General features: G+C 39.3%; 1 protein-coding gene across 3 annotated transcripts in view; it reads left to right on the top strand.

Annotated features, from left to right (window-relative positions):
* The window catches only part of LOC111584428 (nuclear receptor ROR-alpha A-like), a 153376-nt gene extending 134567 nt beyond the window's left edge, over nucleotides 1-18809 (top strand). For 2 of the 3 annotated variants that reach the window (XM_055010309.1, XM_023293583.3), the window contains 7 exons: nucleotides 734-929; nucleotides 4108-4229; nucleotides 4532-4664; nucleotides 5112-5219; nucleotides 6880-6990; nucleotides 7071-7183; nucleotides 12041-18809. In XM_055010309.1, coding sequence (XP_054866284.1) covers nucleotides 734-929; nucleotides 4108-4229; nucleotides 4532-4664; nucleotides 5112-5219; nucleotides 6880-6990; nucleotides 7071-7183; nucleotides 12041-12205 — 948 coding nt within the window. In that variant the 3' untranslated portion in view covers nucleotides 12206-18809. The other variant, XM_055010311.1, reaches the window with a different exon arrangement.
* Nucleotides 18810-19097: the final 288 nt, after the last annotated feature.

The raw sequence follows: 19097 nt of genomic DNA, 5'->3' as shown, positions 1-19097 counted from the left end.
AACTTTTTAACGGTAGTGTACATACATACATACATACATCAATATTGATAAAACGGGAGTAACAGCTAAAATACAGTGCAGCAAAACATACATCAACAAAAACAATAAATAAAACAGTGCAGCTACAGGTCAGCCAAAAGCCTATCTGAATAAAAACATTTTCAGCTGAATCATACAAGCTTCACAGGAGTCGACCAGGAAGAGCATTCCACAGCTTTGGTGTGAGACCTTGGAAATCACCACAGGTTTTGTACTTGGTTTGTGGATAACAAGTAATTTTTGTTGGCCTGAAAGCTCTATTTGGGGTGTAAGGGTGAAGGAGGATGCCAATATACTGGGGTGTTTGGTCCAAAAATGGGAATATTTCCATCCACTTCGATATTCCACCAACCATAAAACCTTCATTCTTCATCCCAGGTGGCAGGGTTGTACCACTGAGGACCAGAAGTACATCTCAATGAACCTGCAAAACTCAAACTGCATTATTGCTCAAGTTATGACTCTTCAAACATTGATCCACAGACTGGTGCAAAAAAACCGACATAAAATCGAACCCACCGTCTTTAAAGAATGCTTAACTCAAAATCTAATGTTTCTGATGAGCCCAGATTTTACACATGGTCCACTCAATCAATGTTCAACACTTCAACATCTGGTGAATTGAGGCAGTGGTGACCTTGTTGAGAGAAAAACTGAATTATCTACTAGTTCTAACCTCTTCTTCCACCAACAGGCCGACTCTGGTGGAGGAGGAGGAGACGGTGGAGGTTTCTACCTGGACATCCAGCCGTCTCCTGACCAATCAGGGCTCGATATTAATGGCATCAAACCGGAGCCGCTGTGCGACTACGGGTCCAGTAACGGATTCTTCCCGTACTGTTCCTTCAGCAACGGAGACGCTTCGCCTACAGTGTCCATGGCTGAACTCGGTGAGTTGGCAAACTACTGAGTAAAACACACTGTTGTTACTGTATGATGGAATAGAGGAAACTTTCAGACGTTAACGAACCAAACACTTCTCTGAAGCTTCCTCCAAATTCCCAATCTCAATCAAATCCAGTATCTCCATGGATCGGACTTGTTTGTCTGATCCATGGAGGCCCCACCTCAGGACTTAAAGGATCTGCTGCTAACATCTTGGTTCCAGATACCACAGCACACCTTCAGGGTCTAGTGGAGTCCAAGCCTCGACGGGTCAGGGCTGTTTTGCAGCAAAAAGGGGACCAACACAATATTAGGCAGTTATCCTGGACTTTTTAAACAGTGTTTACTGTAGTAAACATAATGTTAACTGTTCCTCTATTAGTCTATACATATGAGATAATTAGTAACATTAACAGCAGAATAAGGAACCAGCATGTGTGATTTCTAAACTCTCAGACTGGCACAGCTTTCAACCAGCTTTTTCCTGAAATCCCTGAAATTCAGTTGACTTTTGGATTTTGTCTGCACGCCCCTATGAAACATTTCTATAGGTGTTAATACATTCAGCATGTGAACAAATAACGAGGACAGTAAGTCTGTAGAGAGAACAAGCTGCTCTCTGGTAACATTAAATAATGAGACTGGTGGAAAACATACGACTGGAGCCACAAAAGTGAGAAGATATAAGAAACATTAAGGTAAAAGTCTCCAACTGTGTCTAAATGACTGAACAGCATCACTGAAAAATGGCTTCTGGGCAAAGAAACGCTGAGGAGAAACAAAGGAGGAAGAAGTCGGAGTGTTTCTGCGTTTTAAGTCCCTGCAGAGCTGCTCAGTTTGACTGTGACCTCCTGTAACGGCTACAACAACAGTGTCCAGTCGCAGCGCTCTGAGAACAGAGAAACAAATAAAGGATCTGGCGTTTGGGTGGAAGGTTGTCGAGGGCTGCGGGGGGAAAAGCAAACAGAGAAGATGAGGAAATCTGCTGAAAGAGGTGAAGCAGAAGAAAAAGGAGCTACAGAGGAGAGCCACGAGACACAAAGAGGGAGACGGAAAGGTGGTTTAAAATAGCAGGAGGTTGGAAACTCATCTTCAGAGCTCATTAAAATCTCTGTGTGGTAATTAGCTGTCTGTTAATTAGGGCCAATTGGGACGTGGCGGGGCGCTCGTTGGGGGAAATCATCCTCTTACTGTCTCTGGAGATTTTTCTGCTCACTTCTTATTGGGCTAACCCCGACAGGCCAAATACTGGCTTTATTTTACAACCTTGTACTCTGTTGTTTTGATCTCTGCTGTTATTTCATGTTCAGTCACAGGAGCTGCACAATTAGCAGCAGAGCAGAGAACCTCAACACAACAACAGTTTGTTTCTTATCTGGGCCGCGTTCAGGAACATTTTGCTGACACATTTTCAGACAGAAGTAGAAAATACCGCAACAAAGTAAAGGTTGTTATTTCAGCCCAGTTTGGACCTCTAAAGGCATCAAACTGTGGTGTTGGATATTAGAGCTGCAATGATTAATCGATTAGTTATCAACCATTAAATCAATGGCCAAAAAACATCAAAATTCACAGATTGCAGCGACTTAAAAGTGAATATTTTCTGGTTTCTTTCCTCCTCTGTGACAGTAAACTGAATATATCTGGATTGTGGACATAACAAGACATTTTAGGGCGACGTCTTGGAGATTTTTCAACATTTTATAGCTCTAACAACTGATGGATTAATCCACAGTAATCGACAGTGAAAACTGTATTTGGAAATGGTGGAACCAAAACATATGAATGGCTGGTGTTTCACTGAGTCAAGACAAATTTTTTTATAAAGCACTTTAAAACAACCGGAGTTGACCAAGGTGCTGCACAGAGGAGTAAAAACATGATCAGAAGATAAAAATCATAGAACTAAAAATAAAATACACAATAAAACATAAACAATAGACTAAACGGACTGGACAGCCCATCCCAGATACAATATACGTGAACACGGAAACAACAAACCTACGTGACGTGAAAAGCCAAAGAAAAGAGGTGGGATTTAAAATTAGACAGTGAGGAGGCCTGTCTGATGTGCAGCAGTAGTTCATTCCAGAGTTTTGGAGCAGCAACAGAAAACGCTGGATCCCCTCTGAGCTTCAGCTTTGATTTGGGCACCCTGAGGAGCAGCTGGTCAGCTGACCTGAGAGATGGGCTCGGTGTATAGAGGTGTAGAAGCTCAGAGAGGTATGGTGGGGAAACACCGTTTAGGGATTTAAAAACAAAAGAATTTTAAAATGAATTCTAAAATGGACAGGCCGCCATTGTGAAGTGCTGAAAAAAAGTCGATGCCAGATCAACTTCGGTGTCACTTTGTAGCTTCAAATCGCAAAACTTCGATCAAAACTGACTATTTTACTGCTAGTCTGAACACAGAATTAAGGAGAACTTAATCCTGGTCTCACTCTCAACTCATCAAATACTGCGGCTTTGTCAAGACTCCTTGGTACCTTACAGTGTTATTTCTCCATGTGCAGGGTAATATAATAGACATATAAAAAACTGAACATTCGATGTAGATGCCAGGAATCTGTTCTTAAAGACTCTCGTTACTGTTGCTGCTATTTAATCAATAACAAGTTGTGTCTTTGTCAAAACTAAACCAAGTGGTTTAGATGTCTAAACTTAACCAGACAGGAAGTGAATAGTCGAGTAAAATTTATTAATAAAACACTTTTAAAAACAGCAAGAGCTGAACAATAGTGCTGTATACTTATAAATAGCAAACCCACTGATATAAACACAGCGACTGAATAAATCACAATAAAATAAAGGAAAAGACAAGACAGAACACAGTAACAGATGAAGTCGGGGTGTCAAGCTCGAGGTAGTTCTTCAGCAGTGACTTAAAAATTCCGAAGTGTCATCAGTTCTTACATAAAAAGGCATTTTCCATTGTTTTATTCTAACACCAGCGGTGACCCCAGGTAGAAATTGGCAGCTCTGCATCCAGCTCTCCTAATACAACAGTGACGTTTCCTTCCATGGTGATGGTTTACCCTTGGTGTTCTGAGATGTTGAACACTTCAGGAGCGTGATTCAGAGTATTGATTCTGCTGTGACTGATGTGTGAAGCAATCCGACTATCATGAAGTCCTTGGACCTCCTATGTGGATCCTCCTCACCAACGTGCTTGTTTCATTCCAGATCACCTGGTCCAGATCATCTCCAAGTCTCACCTGGAGACGTGTCAGTACCTGAAGGAGGAGCTGCAGCAGATGAGCTGGCAGAGCTTCGAGCAGGACGAGGTGGAGACGTACCAGAGCAAGGTGGGTTTTCTCACACGTGAAAACATTTTCTAATGTTACGCTAGGCAGTTCAACCATTTCTCTACCCAGCAATGATTATTAGGCTTCCCTCAAAGCATTTTAAAGCCTTTAACTGCTCCATCATTCTGGGTCGACCTTGGAGTCTATTATCAACTCAGAAAACCTCTAAAAGATGCTCGAGCCAATCAACCGGCTCCTTTTTGGCCAATAAGACAAAACCAGTGTCCGTGTGCATTTTGATTGAGTTTAGATTCTCTTTAGCTGTGAAGTGTTTTAACTTCCTCCTGCTGTTTTCTGTTTAGCCGAGGGAGGTGATGTGGCAGCTGTGTGCCGTGAAGATCACCGAGGCCATCCAGTACGTGGTGGAGTTCGCCAAACGCATCGACGGCTTCATGGATCTCTGCCAGAACGACCAGATCGTCCTGCTGAAGGCTGGTGAGAGAACAGTTTGGTCTTATGTCACCACAGATCGATATATTTAAAGGAGGCTGCTTTAGAGCCTGTTTTTATTTTTTAGCCTGTTGTGCAGTTACTAGAAATGATGGATCCCAACGTAAATCAATCGACGGTTGCCCTTACAGATGGGTTTCATGGTCTAAAATCACTGGGGTGCATAAAGGACGGTGATACCTGGTTAATAAAATTAAACCTTTTTTCTTCATTAAAAGCCTTAAAACTATCTCCTCCTGACCCACAACACACTTTCTTTCGTTTTCCTACTCAGAAGAAATGGACTCTTTCACATTTTCAATTACCAAAATATGAGTTTATTAGCAGTGGGATTGGTAATCTATTCATATCCTTAACATGACCAGTTAGTCAGATGAATCAGTTTGTTAGACTCTTAATTAACCATCAGTGTCTTTGTGTTTTCTCTCTCAGGTTCTCTGGAGGTCGTCTTGGTACGAATGTGTCGGGCGTTTGACTCCCAGAACAACACGGTTTACTTCGATGGAAAGTTCGCAGGTCCTGATGCCTTCAAAGCTTTAGGTGAGTGAAGATGGAGTTTGGAAAAGAGAAACTACAAATCACAGTGTACTGTACCACATGCATTTCCAATCAAACAATTTTATTTGCATTTTAAATTTGTACATAAAAGAATCTGTAAATATCATTTATTTTTATGTTTGGCTGCAGTGGAAAAGTTGGTGCATCAGCAAAAGCAAAATGTAGTGAAAAATAAGCTTCCAAAAAAATTCAAAATTAGTAAAATCACTATTATTTATTCAACACATTTAGAAAAGATACACTTTCCAATAGAGAAATAAGATAAACACAGCAAATTTTACCTGATTATGTAAATAATAAGGTTAAGACTCCACAATAATATTTCAATGATGATGAAATTAATAAGTAACATGGTGAAGACCATAAAATACATTTTAAATATTAATAAAATTCATAATAAATAAGGTTAAGACCCTACACTATCATTTCAATAATAATACATGTAATAATAAATAAGGTTAAGCTACGCTATTATTTAAATAATAATAAAATTAATGATTAACAAAGTTAGAGCCTGCACTATCATTTGAATAGTAACAGAATTAATAATTAACAAGGTTAAGACCCGACAGTATTATTTAAATAATAATAAAATCATTTAGGAATAAGGTTAAAATCCTACAATATTATCTGAATAATAACATTAATAATAAATAACTAGGTTAAGACTGTACACTATCATTTAAAAAATAGAATAAATCATGAATAACAAGGTCAAGACCCTACAAAATCATTTTAATTATAATATATTTAACAATAATTAGGTTAATAACCCACATTATTTAAATATTGAAGGACTAATTTACAATTATTGTTAAAAGCCAGCAATATTATTTAAATAACATGGTTAACATCCTATATTATTTATTAAACAAATTTACCTGACTAATTTAAATATTAATGTCAAAACCCTACATTATTATTTATTTAATTAAATGTACCAGACTAATTTAGAAGAGAACACCCTCATGTTTTCTACATTATTTCCGCCCTTTGAGCTTCGGCTGGCGTTCTTTCAGTTCTGTCATCTTGTCGTCTTCTTGAGCCATTTATCTCAGTGAACCAACAACTAATATTAGCATAATATCAGAATAAAACGGGCATTAGTTCATGTTTTTTGGCCAGTTTTACTTAAAACTTGGGTTAAAACATGCGCTACATTTGGATGGAAATGCAGCACCTTAAAATAACTTCTCTTCCTCTAATGTTTCTCCTTAATTAAAAATGCAAAATTATTCCAGTAGAGTCCAAAAATAAAATTAGAAAACTGTAAATCTGCATAATATGTGATCTTTAATGACTTAATACAGCTTCAGACAGGGAGGAAGTTGCAAAAAAGAAAAACTAATAATGATGTTGTTGCTGCTTGACACTCCGGTTAGTTGATAAACCCACAAACCTTCAGCGCCTAAACAGAAATAATTTAAAAGTTCACATTCATTTATCGCATACTTTCACAGATTTGCATTTAGTGTATAGATAGTAAAATATCAGAGTGAGCACATTTACTGACAAACTGTTCAAACACAGTGTGATCACACATGCAGACACAAAAAATTACACTTAAGCAAAACAGGGAAGTAAAATGACGCTCCTATGAGTCACTGGATGTGTTTGTCACAGTTTTCTTGTGTTTTTCCAGGGTGTGATGATTTGATCTCGTCGGTGTTTGACTTCGCTAAGAGCATGTCTTCGCTGCACCTGTCCGAGGACGAACTCGCTCTGTTCTCAGCGTTCGTTCTGCTTTCTGCCGGTACGAATCATCACCAGAGTTTATCGTGATAGCTGTATCTGCAGCAGCTTCTCATGTTAAATAACTGTGTGTTTGGGTAGATCGGTCGTGGCTGCAGGAGAAGCTGCAGGTGGAGAAGCTGCAGCAGAAAACTCAGCTGGCTCTGCAGCACGTTCTGCAGAAGAACCAGAGGGAAGACGGAGTTCTCAACAAGGTAAAGTCTCAGCGTCCTGCCCTCTAATAGACATTTTGTAAATGTTTAATCAAAGGCAGCTTGAGTTTGTTGGGGATGTTTGATGTTTTTTGGGTTCTGTATTCCCCTGAGTGGAGGTGGGTGTTAATCTGTATGGGTCAGGATCTCAGGACTGCATAGTAAGCATCTGATAAGTGGCATCATAGACCACCTCCTCTTTGATAGTGGTGAGTTTGACGTAGAGATCACTCTTCTTTCCATCAGTAGTCTCAAGTCAACATGTTCAATTTGTCCTCCAATGAGGGTCCATTGTCCTTTAGAAGGATTTGGACTGTTGACTTCTGACCTGAGAAGTTCACTCTCCTGTGTTGTCAAGCAGATGTTTAGTTTCGTCACTGCACTGAACTGTGTTCATAATACTGCTCTGCTCATTTCTGGGTGTCATGTCCTCGGAGACATGATGTTTGTTGTCTGAGTTTCTCAGATCCTCCTGCAACATAAGGAATAACAGTGTTGTTCTGTTGATGGTTCTTTCCTCTCTGTCTGTTGTGATTCTGACAAAGGTTCAGTTTGGGTCATTACATGTTTTAAGTTCTTCTCTGATGTGTTAGTGCTCCTTCCCTTCTGTCCTTATTGGCCCATTCTGACTCGATGGTGCCTGATGGAATTCACAAACAAAAAATGTTTGTGAATTCACAGAAACAGAAAAACCTCCAGGGCTGCTGAGGATCAAAAGTAAATATTGGTCAGTGTTGAAGTTTTCTGTCATCTTCAATGTCAACCTCTCAGGAAAACCAGACCATTTCCTCTGACGTCCTTCTGAATGAATTTGATGTTTCCCACTGCACTGGTGATCTGTGAAGGATTGTACTCTGAGTTTTGCTACTGAAACCAGTGGGTGAAGCATTTCCTGTGAAGGAGATCTGTGCTCTGTTACCTACATCTTCCATGTACTCTGTCCAATGGCGTTGAGAAACCCTCATTATATAGTCAGTAGCTGGTCGTGAAGAGTAAAGTCACATCATACTGTAAGTTACCATGGTTTCATCTGAGTTCTGGTTTATTTATCTCACCTTGTTGGTAAAATTCTTCATTTTCTGATGTGATGTGGAGTGTTAGAAATCAAAGGAGCTGGGATGGTGGTCTGGTGTTTGGTGATGTAGGAGTTGGTGCTACTGGTCTGAGTGCAGTTCCTTCCTGGTATATTTTGGGGGGTCCATAAACACAGAGGGGGCCTCCTTTAAATACGAATGGTAACATAGTCGTTATTCTTTGGTTTTGTCTTTTTCCAGTTGTTGTTGTCAGCACCTACCATTATAATCTTGTAGCTGCTGGTAAGATCTAACCTCAGTGGCTCAGAGCTAGCCATAAGAAGACAGACTACCTCGGGAAACTACTTTGTTAAGCACACTGTACATCTTCCTGTATCAGCTGCCAGCATGAAGTTGTTCTGGTGTCTTTCTAGTGATGCCTGTGCTTTCATTTCTTAGGTGATGCGGTTGGAAGGAGGTGCCACAACTGATTCTTGCAACCTGAGCTGTTCTGCCTCTGTCTTCCATATTACCACCGTTTCTGATCACTGACTCTGTTGTCATGATCAGGTCTACTACTAGTGTCTGTTCTGATGTTACTGCAAAATTCAGCCCCTCTTGGCTCAGACATCTCTTCTGGTTGGATAAACTCTCAGTCGGTCAAGTTCTTCACCTACTTCTCATCAAGGTTCAACTGTATTGTGTTCTCATCCTTTTTTTTCTCCAGTTCAGTTCTTCTATTCTTAAGTCTTGACTGTATTGCTTACAATTTATTTGTCATTCCTTGCCCTTGGTGTGTTGTGATGTTTGTACCTTTTCCACAACCTTACATATGTCCTCCAGGACTTAATTAGGTAGATGTGATGTCAGCTCCTCCAGCATCTGGTCATTCTTCTCAGTTCTCATTGAGCAGCTGTTTTTTGTGCTTCATCTTAAGTTGCAGCCAACACAGAATAAGTCCCAGCAGCTTACGCCCTGGTTCCACCATAAAGAGCATCAGAGCTGAAAGAATTCCTCAGAAGGCTCAGAAACAGATGCTCAACAAAAGGTAAAAGGCCAGATGCTTAAGGAGCTGACATCACATCTACCCAGTGAAGTCCTGGAAGAAGAATGTGGAATAGACCCAGACATCACAACACATCAAGGACATGCAAGATGTACAGATTCCAAACGTTACAGTCACAAGTTAGCAATTCCTGTAAAACAGAACAACCGACCTGTAGGGGAAATGATGAAAACACAACACACCTGACATTCATTAGCAGTAGGTGAAGACCTTAGTCAACAGAGCTCAACCAACCAAAGGAGGAAGCCTTACTCACGACACTGAACTTTGCAGAAACACCTCAACAGTTACCAGAAGTAAACCTCATCATGGCCACAGGAAGCCATCAGAAATGAAAACTTGGCAGAGACAAAAGTGAATTTGAATTTCCCTTGGGATTAATAAAGTATCTGTCTATCTAGAACAACTCAGTATGAAGGTACGAGCAGTGTAAAAGCATCACCTTCCAATCTCACCATATAAGAAATAAGTGGCTATTCGCTAAAATTCCACCAGCACATCACCATCCTGCTGGCTGATAAAGGAAGATACACAGTGGTGCTGAACAAAGAAATTTCCCAAGGTCATCAATCTTCTTATGGCCACCGAGGGGACACTAAGGTGAGATCCAGCAGCTACAAGAAAAATGTGAAAATGGACTACAACTTGACAAAAGACAAAGAAACTGACCAACCACTGCATTACCATTTGTATACTGCCAAAACAGCTAGCCACCATCTCAACTCCGCTGGTTGTAAACACTTGACAGCACATTAGAAACTTCGGGACTGTACCAAGAACGTAAGAAAAATTAAGCTGGACTCAGGTGAAACCATGGTAACCTACAATGCCACTTCACCCTGAAAGCAACAAAAACCTTCAGGAAACTTCTGTTGGAGAACAAAACTCTGTCTAGCAGAACCAACCTCACCTCAGACCCCCACCTACTGACAACATAATGAGGTTTCTACAGAACTCATCCCTGACTCCAATGTGGAAGATGTAGAGAATAGAGCACTGATCTCCTTCCAAAGAACTGCTCTACCCACTAGTTCAGGTACATGGATCACACCTGAACCAGAATCAAAACACAGTTCATTCTGGAGGACTTTAGAGGAAACGGTCTGGTCTTCTTGGATTGAGTGGTTCACATTAAAGATGACAGAAAACCTCCACACAGATCAGATTTACTGTTTAAGTCTCGGTAGTCCAAGCTGGAGGTTATCAGAACCCGACACCATCGGGTTAGAACGAGTCCACAAGGACAGAAGGGAAGGAGAAGGAACACAAACACACCAGAGGAGCACTTAAAACATGTTTTCAACCAAACTGGACATTTGTCAAAAGCACAAAAAGACCCACAACAAAACAACACCATTGTTCATTATGAATCTGAAAAACTCAGGTGGATCTTTGACACTCAAAAACACACTGAGGCAGAAGTTTGTCCATCCTGAGGACAAAACCGCCAGAAATAAGCAGAGCAGTGTTGTGTCCACAGTTCAACACAGTGGGGAGAAACTAAACAACTCTTCAAGTCAGGAATCTGCAGTCTGGAGGACACCAATGGACACATTTGGACAGAGAAGACAGACAGTAGGAACAGCCATCAGTAAACAGAGGAGGTGTTCTACAACATCACCTATCAGAGACTTCTAATGCAGCCCTGAGTTTCCTCCACTCTGAGACTCTGAGAGTGAAGAAGCTTCTCACTTTAGATACTACAAAGAGAAACAGTTGTAACAGATTCTGTTGTGATCACCGTCTTAAATACATAAACTAGTTTGTACTAACTTTCTCATTTCACCTCCTTCTCTTCTCTCCTCATCTACTCTTTCTGCTTCTTCTTTCCTCTTTCCATTTATCTTTCTACACCATCTCTTTGTTGGTCTCCTCACCTTTCCTCTACTCGTCTACTCTTCTTCTCTTCCACTCCCTCCACCTGTTTTTTCTCCAACTCATTTCCTCCTATCTCCTCCCTCTGTCCCTCACCTCTTTCATGTTTTTCTCCTATTTCCACTCTCCGTTCTCCTCCCCTCTCTTATTTTTTTCTTCCTCTTACCTCACTTTTCCTCCCCTCTCTCCACTCTTCCTTCCCTTTCTTCTCATACCCTCCTCTGGTCTCTTCTCCTTTCTTGTTCCTTTCTCTTTTCATACTACTACATCTACTCTTCATGCTTTTCCTCCCTTTTCTTCATCTCATTTCTCCCTCTGGTATCCTCCCTCCTTCCCTCTCATCTTTCTTCTCCTGATCTCCTCTTCCCATTTTCCTACCCTCTCCTTCTTTCATCTCCTCTCTGTTCTTCTCCCCTCTTCTTTGTTTGCTTCTCAACCACTTCTTTCTATTCTTCTTATTTCCTTCTCTGGTCACTTCATCTCCTCCTTTCATTTTCTTTCTCTTTCCACTCTTACTCTCCTATCCTCCCCTCTCCTTAACATCTCTCCCCTCTTTCCTCCCCTTCTCTGTTCCTGTCCATTATCCTCTTTCTTTCACTTGCTTTGTTCTTTCCTCTTATTACCTCCTCTGGTCTCCTCTCCTTGTCTACTATTTCCACTTTTCTCTTCCCATCATTTCCTACTTTTCATGTCTTCCTCTGGTCTCCTAATTCCCCCTCTCTTCTCCTCCTCTGCTTATCTCCCCTCCTCTTTGTTCCTTCCCTCTCTTCCTTTCACCTCCTCCTGTCCTCTTCCATTTCTATTCTCTTCTCGTCTCCTCTTCCCTTTATTTGTTCTTCTCTTACCATTCCCTCCTCCTGTTTTTAATTGCTCTACTGCTCTTCCCTCCTCCGTTCTCCTCCTCAGCTCAGAGCGAAGGTGTCGGCGTTGCGTTCTCTCTGCAGTCGCCACACAGAGAAGCTCTCAGCGTTCAGAGCAGTTTATCCCGACATCGTTCGATCACACTTCCCTCCTCTGTACAAGGAGCTGTTCGGAGCCGACCTGGAACTCGCTCTGCAGACCAGCGACTGACCGACGTTCCCCGCAGGACCGAGCTTCTGGATCCAGATCCTGGTTTCTACGGACCCAGAGGACGGACCGGCGACGCTCGCCTCCAGAGACAGTTAGTGTTTGGACGCTGAACTCCTCCTGGACAAACAGAGACACCAACTCGTGCAGATTCAGCGAGGATCAGGTGGTTTTCTCTCTCCACCTTCATTGACACATCCAGGATCACGGACCTGGATCAGACTCACTCTGACGTTAAAAAGCACTTTCAGTTCTCACACTGAAACCTGGTTTCTGTTTCCTTCACCGGATTATAAAGACACATTCAGTTATTTTACTTCAGAAACACGACGACTCTTTGCAGGATTAACGGTTGTTGACCAATAACCAGCTCAAAGGACCAGACTCATGCAGCTAAACTACTTTAACACAGCAGTCATATGGCATAAAGACAAGAAGTTACTGTAATTATTCCTCCTCTGCATACTGACAGCACAGTGACAACAGTGTAAAGGATAAATAACAAAATACACAGTTCACCTGAACTAAATATGAGGCTTTGACGGTCTGACTTGCAATGCATTGAAAATTAAAACATCATGAAAAAGTTAGTTTTTTGCATAATTTAATAAAAAAAAAGGTAGACTTTTGTATCTTCTGTATTAATTACATGTAAAGTAAAATCTTAAAGCCTTTTTTGTTTTAGTTTTGATGATTATGGCTTAATAGCTCATGAAAATCAGAAATCCAGTGTCGCAAAATGTTAGAAAATTCTCTATCATCAATCCAAAAAAAAGGATTTACAATACAGAAATGTCCAATTGGCACATTATACAGCAAGTCTGACCCAGAGTTTAAACTGCTGTTATAATGGTTTTTTTTGGTTTTTTTAAAATAAATTAATGCCGTACTACTTCTGTAACAGTCACACTTTTCATAGTACTGTTACACATTGAATATTGGACTGAAGATTCACTTTATAAAGTGATATTGCAAATAAAACTGCAATATCTTTCCAAAAAAAATGCAGTTAAATCCACATTTTTATCCTAATTGGTTAGATCCTGTCTGAAACAGAAAAGAAAAAAGAAATATCAGCAAAAAGTGAGATCTGTGTGGAGTAATGAGGAAACCTTTCACGTGTTAACGTATAAACTTGACAAATGCCACATTTCCATCATTTCCTCTGCATTACTTTTAACTCCTTTTCTTCTGTAGTTTAAATATCCAGCAGTGACCTAAAACATTAGTTGACGAATGGTTTTTCACAACAATGAAACTAATGAAACTTCAAGAAAAAATCATTTAAAATAAAAGGTAAGATAGTTGATTTGTATGTTTGAGATGCGAAAATCAGGTTATTTCTGACATTTTTACCTCAATGATAAATGATAATGACAAAATAGTTTCCAGTGATTCCACTAATTTGTCAAGCGTCTTATCAGTCTGAGCATTTGGGCTCTCTTTAAATAAACTAATGGGTGGTTCCATTCAAAACAAAGCAACAGATTTTATTAACTTCTCATATATTTTGTATTTAAAAAGCAAAATTGTTCAGGGATTAAAGTTTTCACATTAAGTGCTATAAAAAGCAAGATTATTTCCTCTGAAATGTAGAGAACAATAAAAAAAATGTGACTCACCACCTGATTAAGCCTCATGTTAGATTCAGCTGAACTTTAGAAACATCCCAACACAGAACGAAGGCTGTAGGAGTCAGTATGAAGAGAAGGAACGATCACAGTCTCCCTATATGAGTGTTGTGTTCATGTAGATGTGAAAATCTAATCTAAAGATTGACAGCAAACAGCTCATTTTTGTTGTGTACTGATCAGGTAACACTGACTGATAATAATTAGTCAAAGCTGGAACTCTCATCCACATTACTGAGGAGGTTTTTCAACCCAAAACTATCACGTCTACAGATATCTAAATAAAAAAGACAAGTTTTGGAACTAGATTCAGCTCAACTAGAAAACAGTTGCCCCTTTTACACCAGGGCAGTTGGGTGAAAAATCTGAAACTGGTTCTATAGCAGGCAAAGAACCGGATCTCTGGAGGAAAACTGGTTCCACTGGTTCCAAAGCAGCACCAACACTTCACTGGTCTGCAGCAGCTATTCCTAAACTTTTCAACCCCCAAAATAACGCTGCTAGAGACCCCCGATCCCCAACGGTCACCTAAGCAGGTTGGCCAATCCAAACACAGAACAACAACATCCAACAGCCAATCTAACATTTTATAGTCTGTAGTTCAGGGAGAAACTGATCAACTGCTGCCCAGAGATTTATTAAAAATCCGTCCAATGATCCAATTAAAGCCATGAAATGGTGCACAGCCCCCCTCTAGTGCAGGCTGGACAAACACACTGATGTCAACACTTCAGTAAAATCTCTACTTCCTTCTCTGTTTGTTGCTTTGCATCAAATGCATGATTTCAGATTTCTGTTGTTTTATTTGGATTGTTCAGTTTATGGAAGATGTTCACCTTGGCGTTTCCTTCGGCCTGTTTTATTTGAATATCAGTTACAAAAAGACTCAGAAGGCAGCAAATACATATTTATAAAATGCAGTTCTCTTACTTTTCTCAAATATTATTCCTACTCTCTCGAGGGTCAGTGAACACATCTGGTTGATCCTTAAGTTTAAGAACTCCAGTTTATTTTCTAAAACACTCGTTATTTAGAGCCAGATGATGGAAATGGACAAAAGCATGAAAGTAAACTGATCATCTGAAGGGTTTGGAAGTAGAGTGGTCTAACTCACGCTCTGTAGTTTTTGAGAAAAATGGGTTCAAAGTTTTGTGTTTTTAAGAATGGACTAATGTTCGAAGCGCCACTGTAACGCTATATTTGGGCTGTGGGTTCGACCACTTTGACACTAAAATCTAGACCACTAAATATTACAGAAATGACATAAAACAGTTTGGATTATTTTGGGGGTTAGACCACTCTGCTTCTAGCCTAATCCTAACTCTGTCTTGAATAATATCCAAAAACAACAGCTGCACTAACTTCTCTAACATCTAAAGCTGCAGATGAGACATTTCTGAGAAACAACAAACCGATAACTGAGTAATAAGCATATGGCATTTACTGAATTAGAATCATTTATCAAATCTTTATAAGTTGTTCACTTGTTTAAAAAGTGAACCAAACACAAAAACAGAAACTGCGATAAGTAAATATCCAACCTTAAGGCACAAAGAATCTCCATGATGTTATTGTCATCTAAACAAACCCCAGAATTTGAAAGTGGACGTACTTGAAACGGTTAGATAATCACCAATTATTTTAATAATCAATTCATCAGTTTTTTGCATTTTTTTTTCATGGAAAAAAAGACCAAATTTTCTTATTGCAGCTTGTTAAATGTGAAGATTTTCTGGATTCTTTCCTCCTTTATGACAGTAAACTAAATATCATTGGGTTGTGTACAAAACAAGACATTTGAGACTTTGACAAATACAGATCAACCAAACACTTAACTGGAAAAATAACCTACATAATAAAATAACTGTTAAATTTGAGTCCTAATCCACATCCTCGGTCATGTTCCTGTTGAGCAGTCACACTCAGATTTTGTTTTTATTCCTGGCTTTTTCTTTTCCAGACAAAACAAGACAACAAAGCAGCATTTCTTCCTCCAACCAGAAGGTTGTCATCATGTTTTCTAGCAGTCAACCACATGTGCAAACCCTAGATTGTAGTTTTGAGTCTGCAGCTGTCTGCGGTGACGAAGGCAGAAACCATGAATCGGGTTGAAACCAGGACATTCTGCTGTTTTTCTGGATTTTAGAACTTTAAATGTTGTGTCTCTGCTCTGTGGCGTTCACTGACCCTGTCTGGACCTTTTTTTTTTCATTGAAAACAGCAATGCTCCAAGTTGTAGATGCAAAAGATTTTTAAAAAATTAATACTGGTTCGACTTTATAAGGCAGACAGTATCATTTAAACTGATTTGCGATGTTTTTACACTTTTTTTTGGAGATATGACACGTAAAGTCAGCTAAAATCCCACGAGTTTGTGTTAAATTAAGCAGTTATTGGTCGATCCTTCAACTGTCCTACAGATGATGTTTGTCCTGTAGTGGTGCCGGTAGTGTCAAAAAGGAAAAGAGACAACAAACTAGTTAAGAAAACTAAAAGAACAGTCACAAATCCAGGTATAACTTAACTCCGTATCCAGAACAGAACCATCCACATAACTAAATATAATTCCTGCAGATCTGAGTCATTCTGGATTTTGTGAAGTTGAAGAAAACACCTGCAGTACTTCTAATTTTAATTCTTTCTTTCTTCTTTCTCACCTGTCCCTCTGTTGCGGCTTTATCTGATCTCACCTGTCAGCAGTGAGTCAGTAGCTCCCCCTGGTGGCTCTGACTCTGAAGTGCAAAGTATTTTAATTTCCCTGCACTTCATATTATTTACGTTTGCACGAGCAGAAACACTTTTTTTTACTACTAACAGTTATGTTCATTATCAGTTAATGAAACTCAGCTTAATACAGCTTTGTGTTAATCTGTGAAACAGGTCAACAGATAAAAGATTTAAAAAAAATACATTTAAACAGCTGACAGTGTTGTTCATAAAAATATATCTTTAAAAAAAAAAAAACGCAAAACAGAAGAAATCCTCACATTTGTGAAGCTCATACCAGAAAACAGGAGCTCGTAAATGATTCATTAATTATCAAAAATGATCTCATATTGATCATAATCTGCATTTACACGTCAGAAAACAGAAGAAAAATCGTTCCAGCATCGACTGATTCAGGATTCAGCGTGATTAAAGCAATATAATCAAACGAACTACGCTGAGTGAAGAGGAGGAAATATTAATGTGTTGCACTATCTACTGTCTAACAGAGTGCTGGGAGCTTTTTATTATTCAGGTTAATTCTTTAAAACGGCCAAAGACCAGCCGCTCAGACATCCCGACTTTCCCAAAAACACTCAAATCGTACATCTCCCATGATTCAACGGGCATGATACATTTAAAAAAAAAAAAAAAAAAAAAAAAAAACACTAGCAGTTGTTTTTTCACCAAACGTTCAGCTTCCCATCAGGTAACTTGCAGAAACTTTTAACGTATTGATATTTGTGTTTTCACAGCGGTCTAAAGCTACAAGAAAACTGAGCCAGTTTGTCTGCCAAAGAATCAAACGTGGAACAAATGAATGTGGTCTTCGCTCAGTCAATCAGTGATAAAACCACTCAAACCAAACTATTTCTTAATAAGGTTAAAGAACCTAATTAAACACGAAGGCGACTCCCTGACTGGTATCTCTGAGAGGCGAAACTGAGCTGAATTTATCCCGTTTTCTTCAGTAAAAATAAAAAGTGTAACTTCAGATTTGAAAAAAGTCACAGATGACATTGATGGATTTACTGACAGTCAAAATATCAATATATTCATATAGTGCCACTTTACTGTAGAGCTAACAGGAAAAACTAGACTAAATTTGGGTGAATTGTTAACATCTGTAGATTCTAATCTTCATTTTAAAGCCATCGGATGACTGTATATTTAATATATGACAGTGCAGTGGGATCTCAAAGACAGATTTCACAGCAGAATCACATCACAGTGGTTTAAATCAGCTAAAGGACGGCTCCTCTTCTACCACATACAGCCTGAATCAGTCAATAACTCTTAAACTACCTTCAAACAACCAACCAAACTGGATTAATATCATCAACAACATCTCTACTGTTGTTTTTCTACCACCTGCTTCATCCCCAAAGCCCCAACAACAATCAGTATTTCTGGCAAATAATGAACTTTAGCCATAACCGAATGTCAAGCAATAATGTAAATGTTGTATTTTTAATCTTTGTGTATAGTTTTAAAAACACGGCATGTCGACGCGGATTCTAATTTAAAGTTAGGATTAATTTATCTTCTGACTCTTCTGTGTTATTTTCGTCTCGACCCGTCGTGTAATCACACGTTTTTCTCCCTCCATGCCACTTTAAGGTGATTTTATGAATTTATTCTGTACAGGAAAAACACGGCGACCGATGCCCGCCGAGCATCGAAACTGTTCATCTGTTGATTTCTGAGCATCATCGTGTAAGATATCTGGTTTGATATGCACAGCTCTCAGTTTAGCTTTAGTTTAGTAACGGAGAGCGTTTTGTGTTTTTAATAAGCGTGTGGTGCTTTTTGTTAGCAGAGGTCTGGATTTTACCAACTATGCCACATTGTATGTTTCTTCACAGGGTAACAAACGCGCAAAAAAGGAATATTCTGGTTTTTAACAACGTGACGGCAACATTTTCAGAACGGCAGCAGGTCGTTTAATGACGCCCAATCAATACTGAGCTTTTACAGAAACTAAAATTCAGGGTACATTTTTTTGGGAGGGATTTTCAAAGCTGGAAATTTCCACCTGATTTCCGTCCTAAGTTGTACAAAACCAGAATTTTGCTTTGAAGTATTATGATAATGAAACGTCATAGTACAGGATGTTATTGCCGAAGCTGCACCTGTATCAGCGTGTCGGACTCGGACTGTCGGTTTCTTTGTTTAAATTGCTAAAACGTGACTTTTTTTTGATACAAAACAGAGCTGCTGTATCTGACATGTAAAAAAAACCCCAATAAAACAGAGAAGAGAGAAATGCATCTGTCTGTATTGGCTTCGTTTAAATGTCATTTATTTCTGATTTATTTCCAAACATATAATAAACGCAATAAATCTAAATTAAACCAGCATTTTTTGTGGCCGAGACTTTAAGTGGAGTGTCGCTTTAAATCAGGCACCGTGTGAGTTTTGTAAGATTTTAGTAGCTCAAAGATGATTTTCCAACTAAAGCTTAGCAATTTCTAACAAAACTGGATCATTTAGAGGAAATCTAAAGATGACTGGAAATACTAGACTGGCTTTTTCACCTGTGTCGATAAAGAAAGTTG

Source organism: Amphiprion ocellaris, chromosome 1, assembly GCF_022539595.1.
Source record: "Amphiprion ocellaris isolate individual 3 ecotype Okinawa chromosome 1, ASM2253959v1, whole genome shotgun sequence".
Taxonomy (NCBI): Eukaryota; Metazoa; Chordata; class Actinopteri; family Pomacentridae; genus Amphiprion; species Amphiprion ocellaris.
Note: the sequence above shows the minus strand (reverse complement) of the source record. Positions and strands in the feature narration are given on the sequence as shown.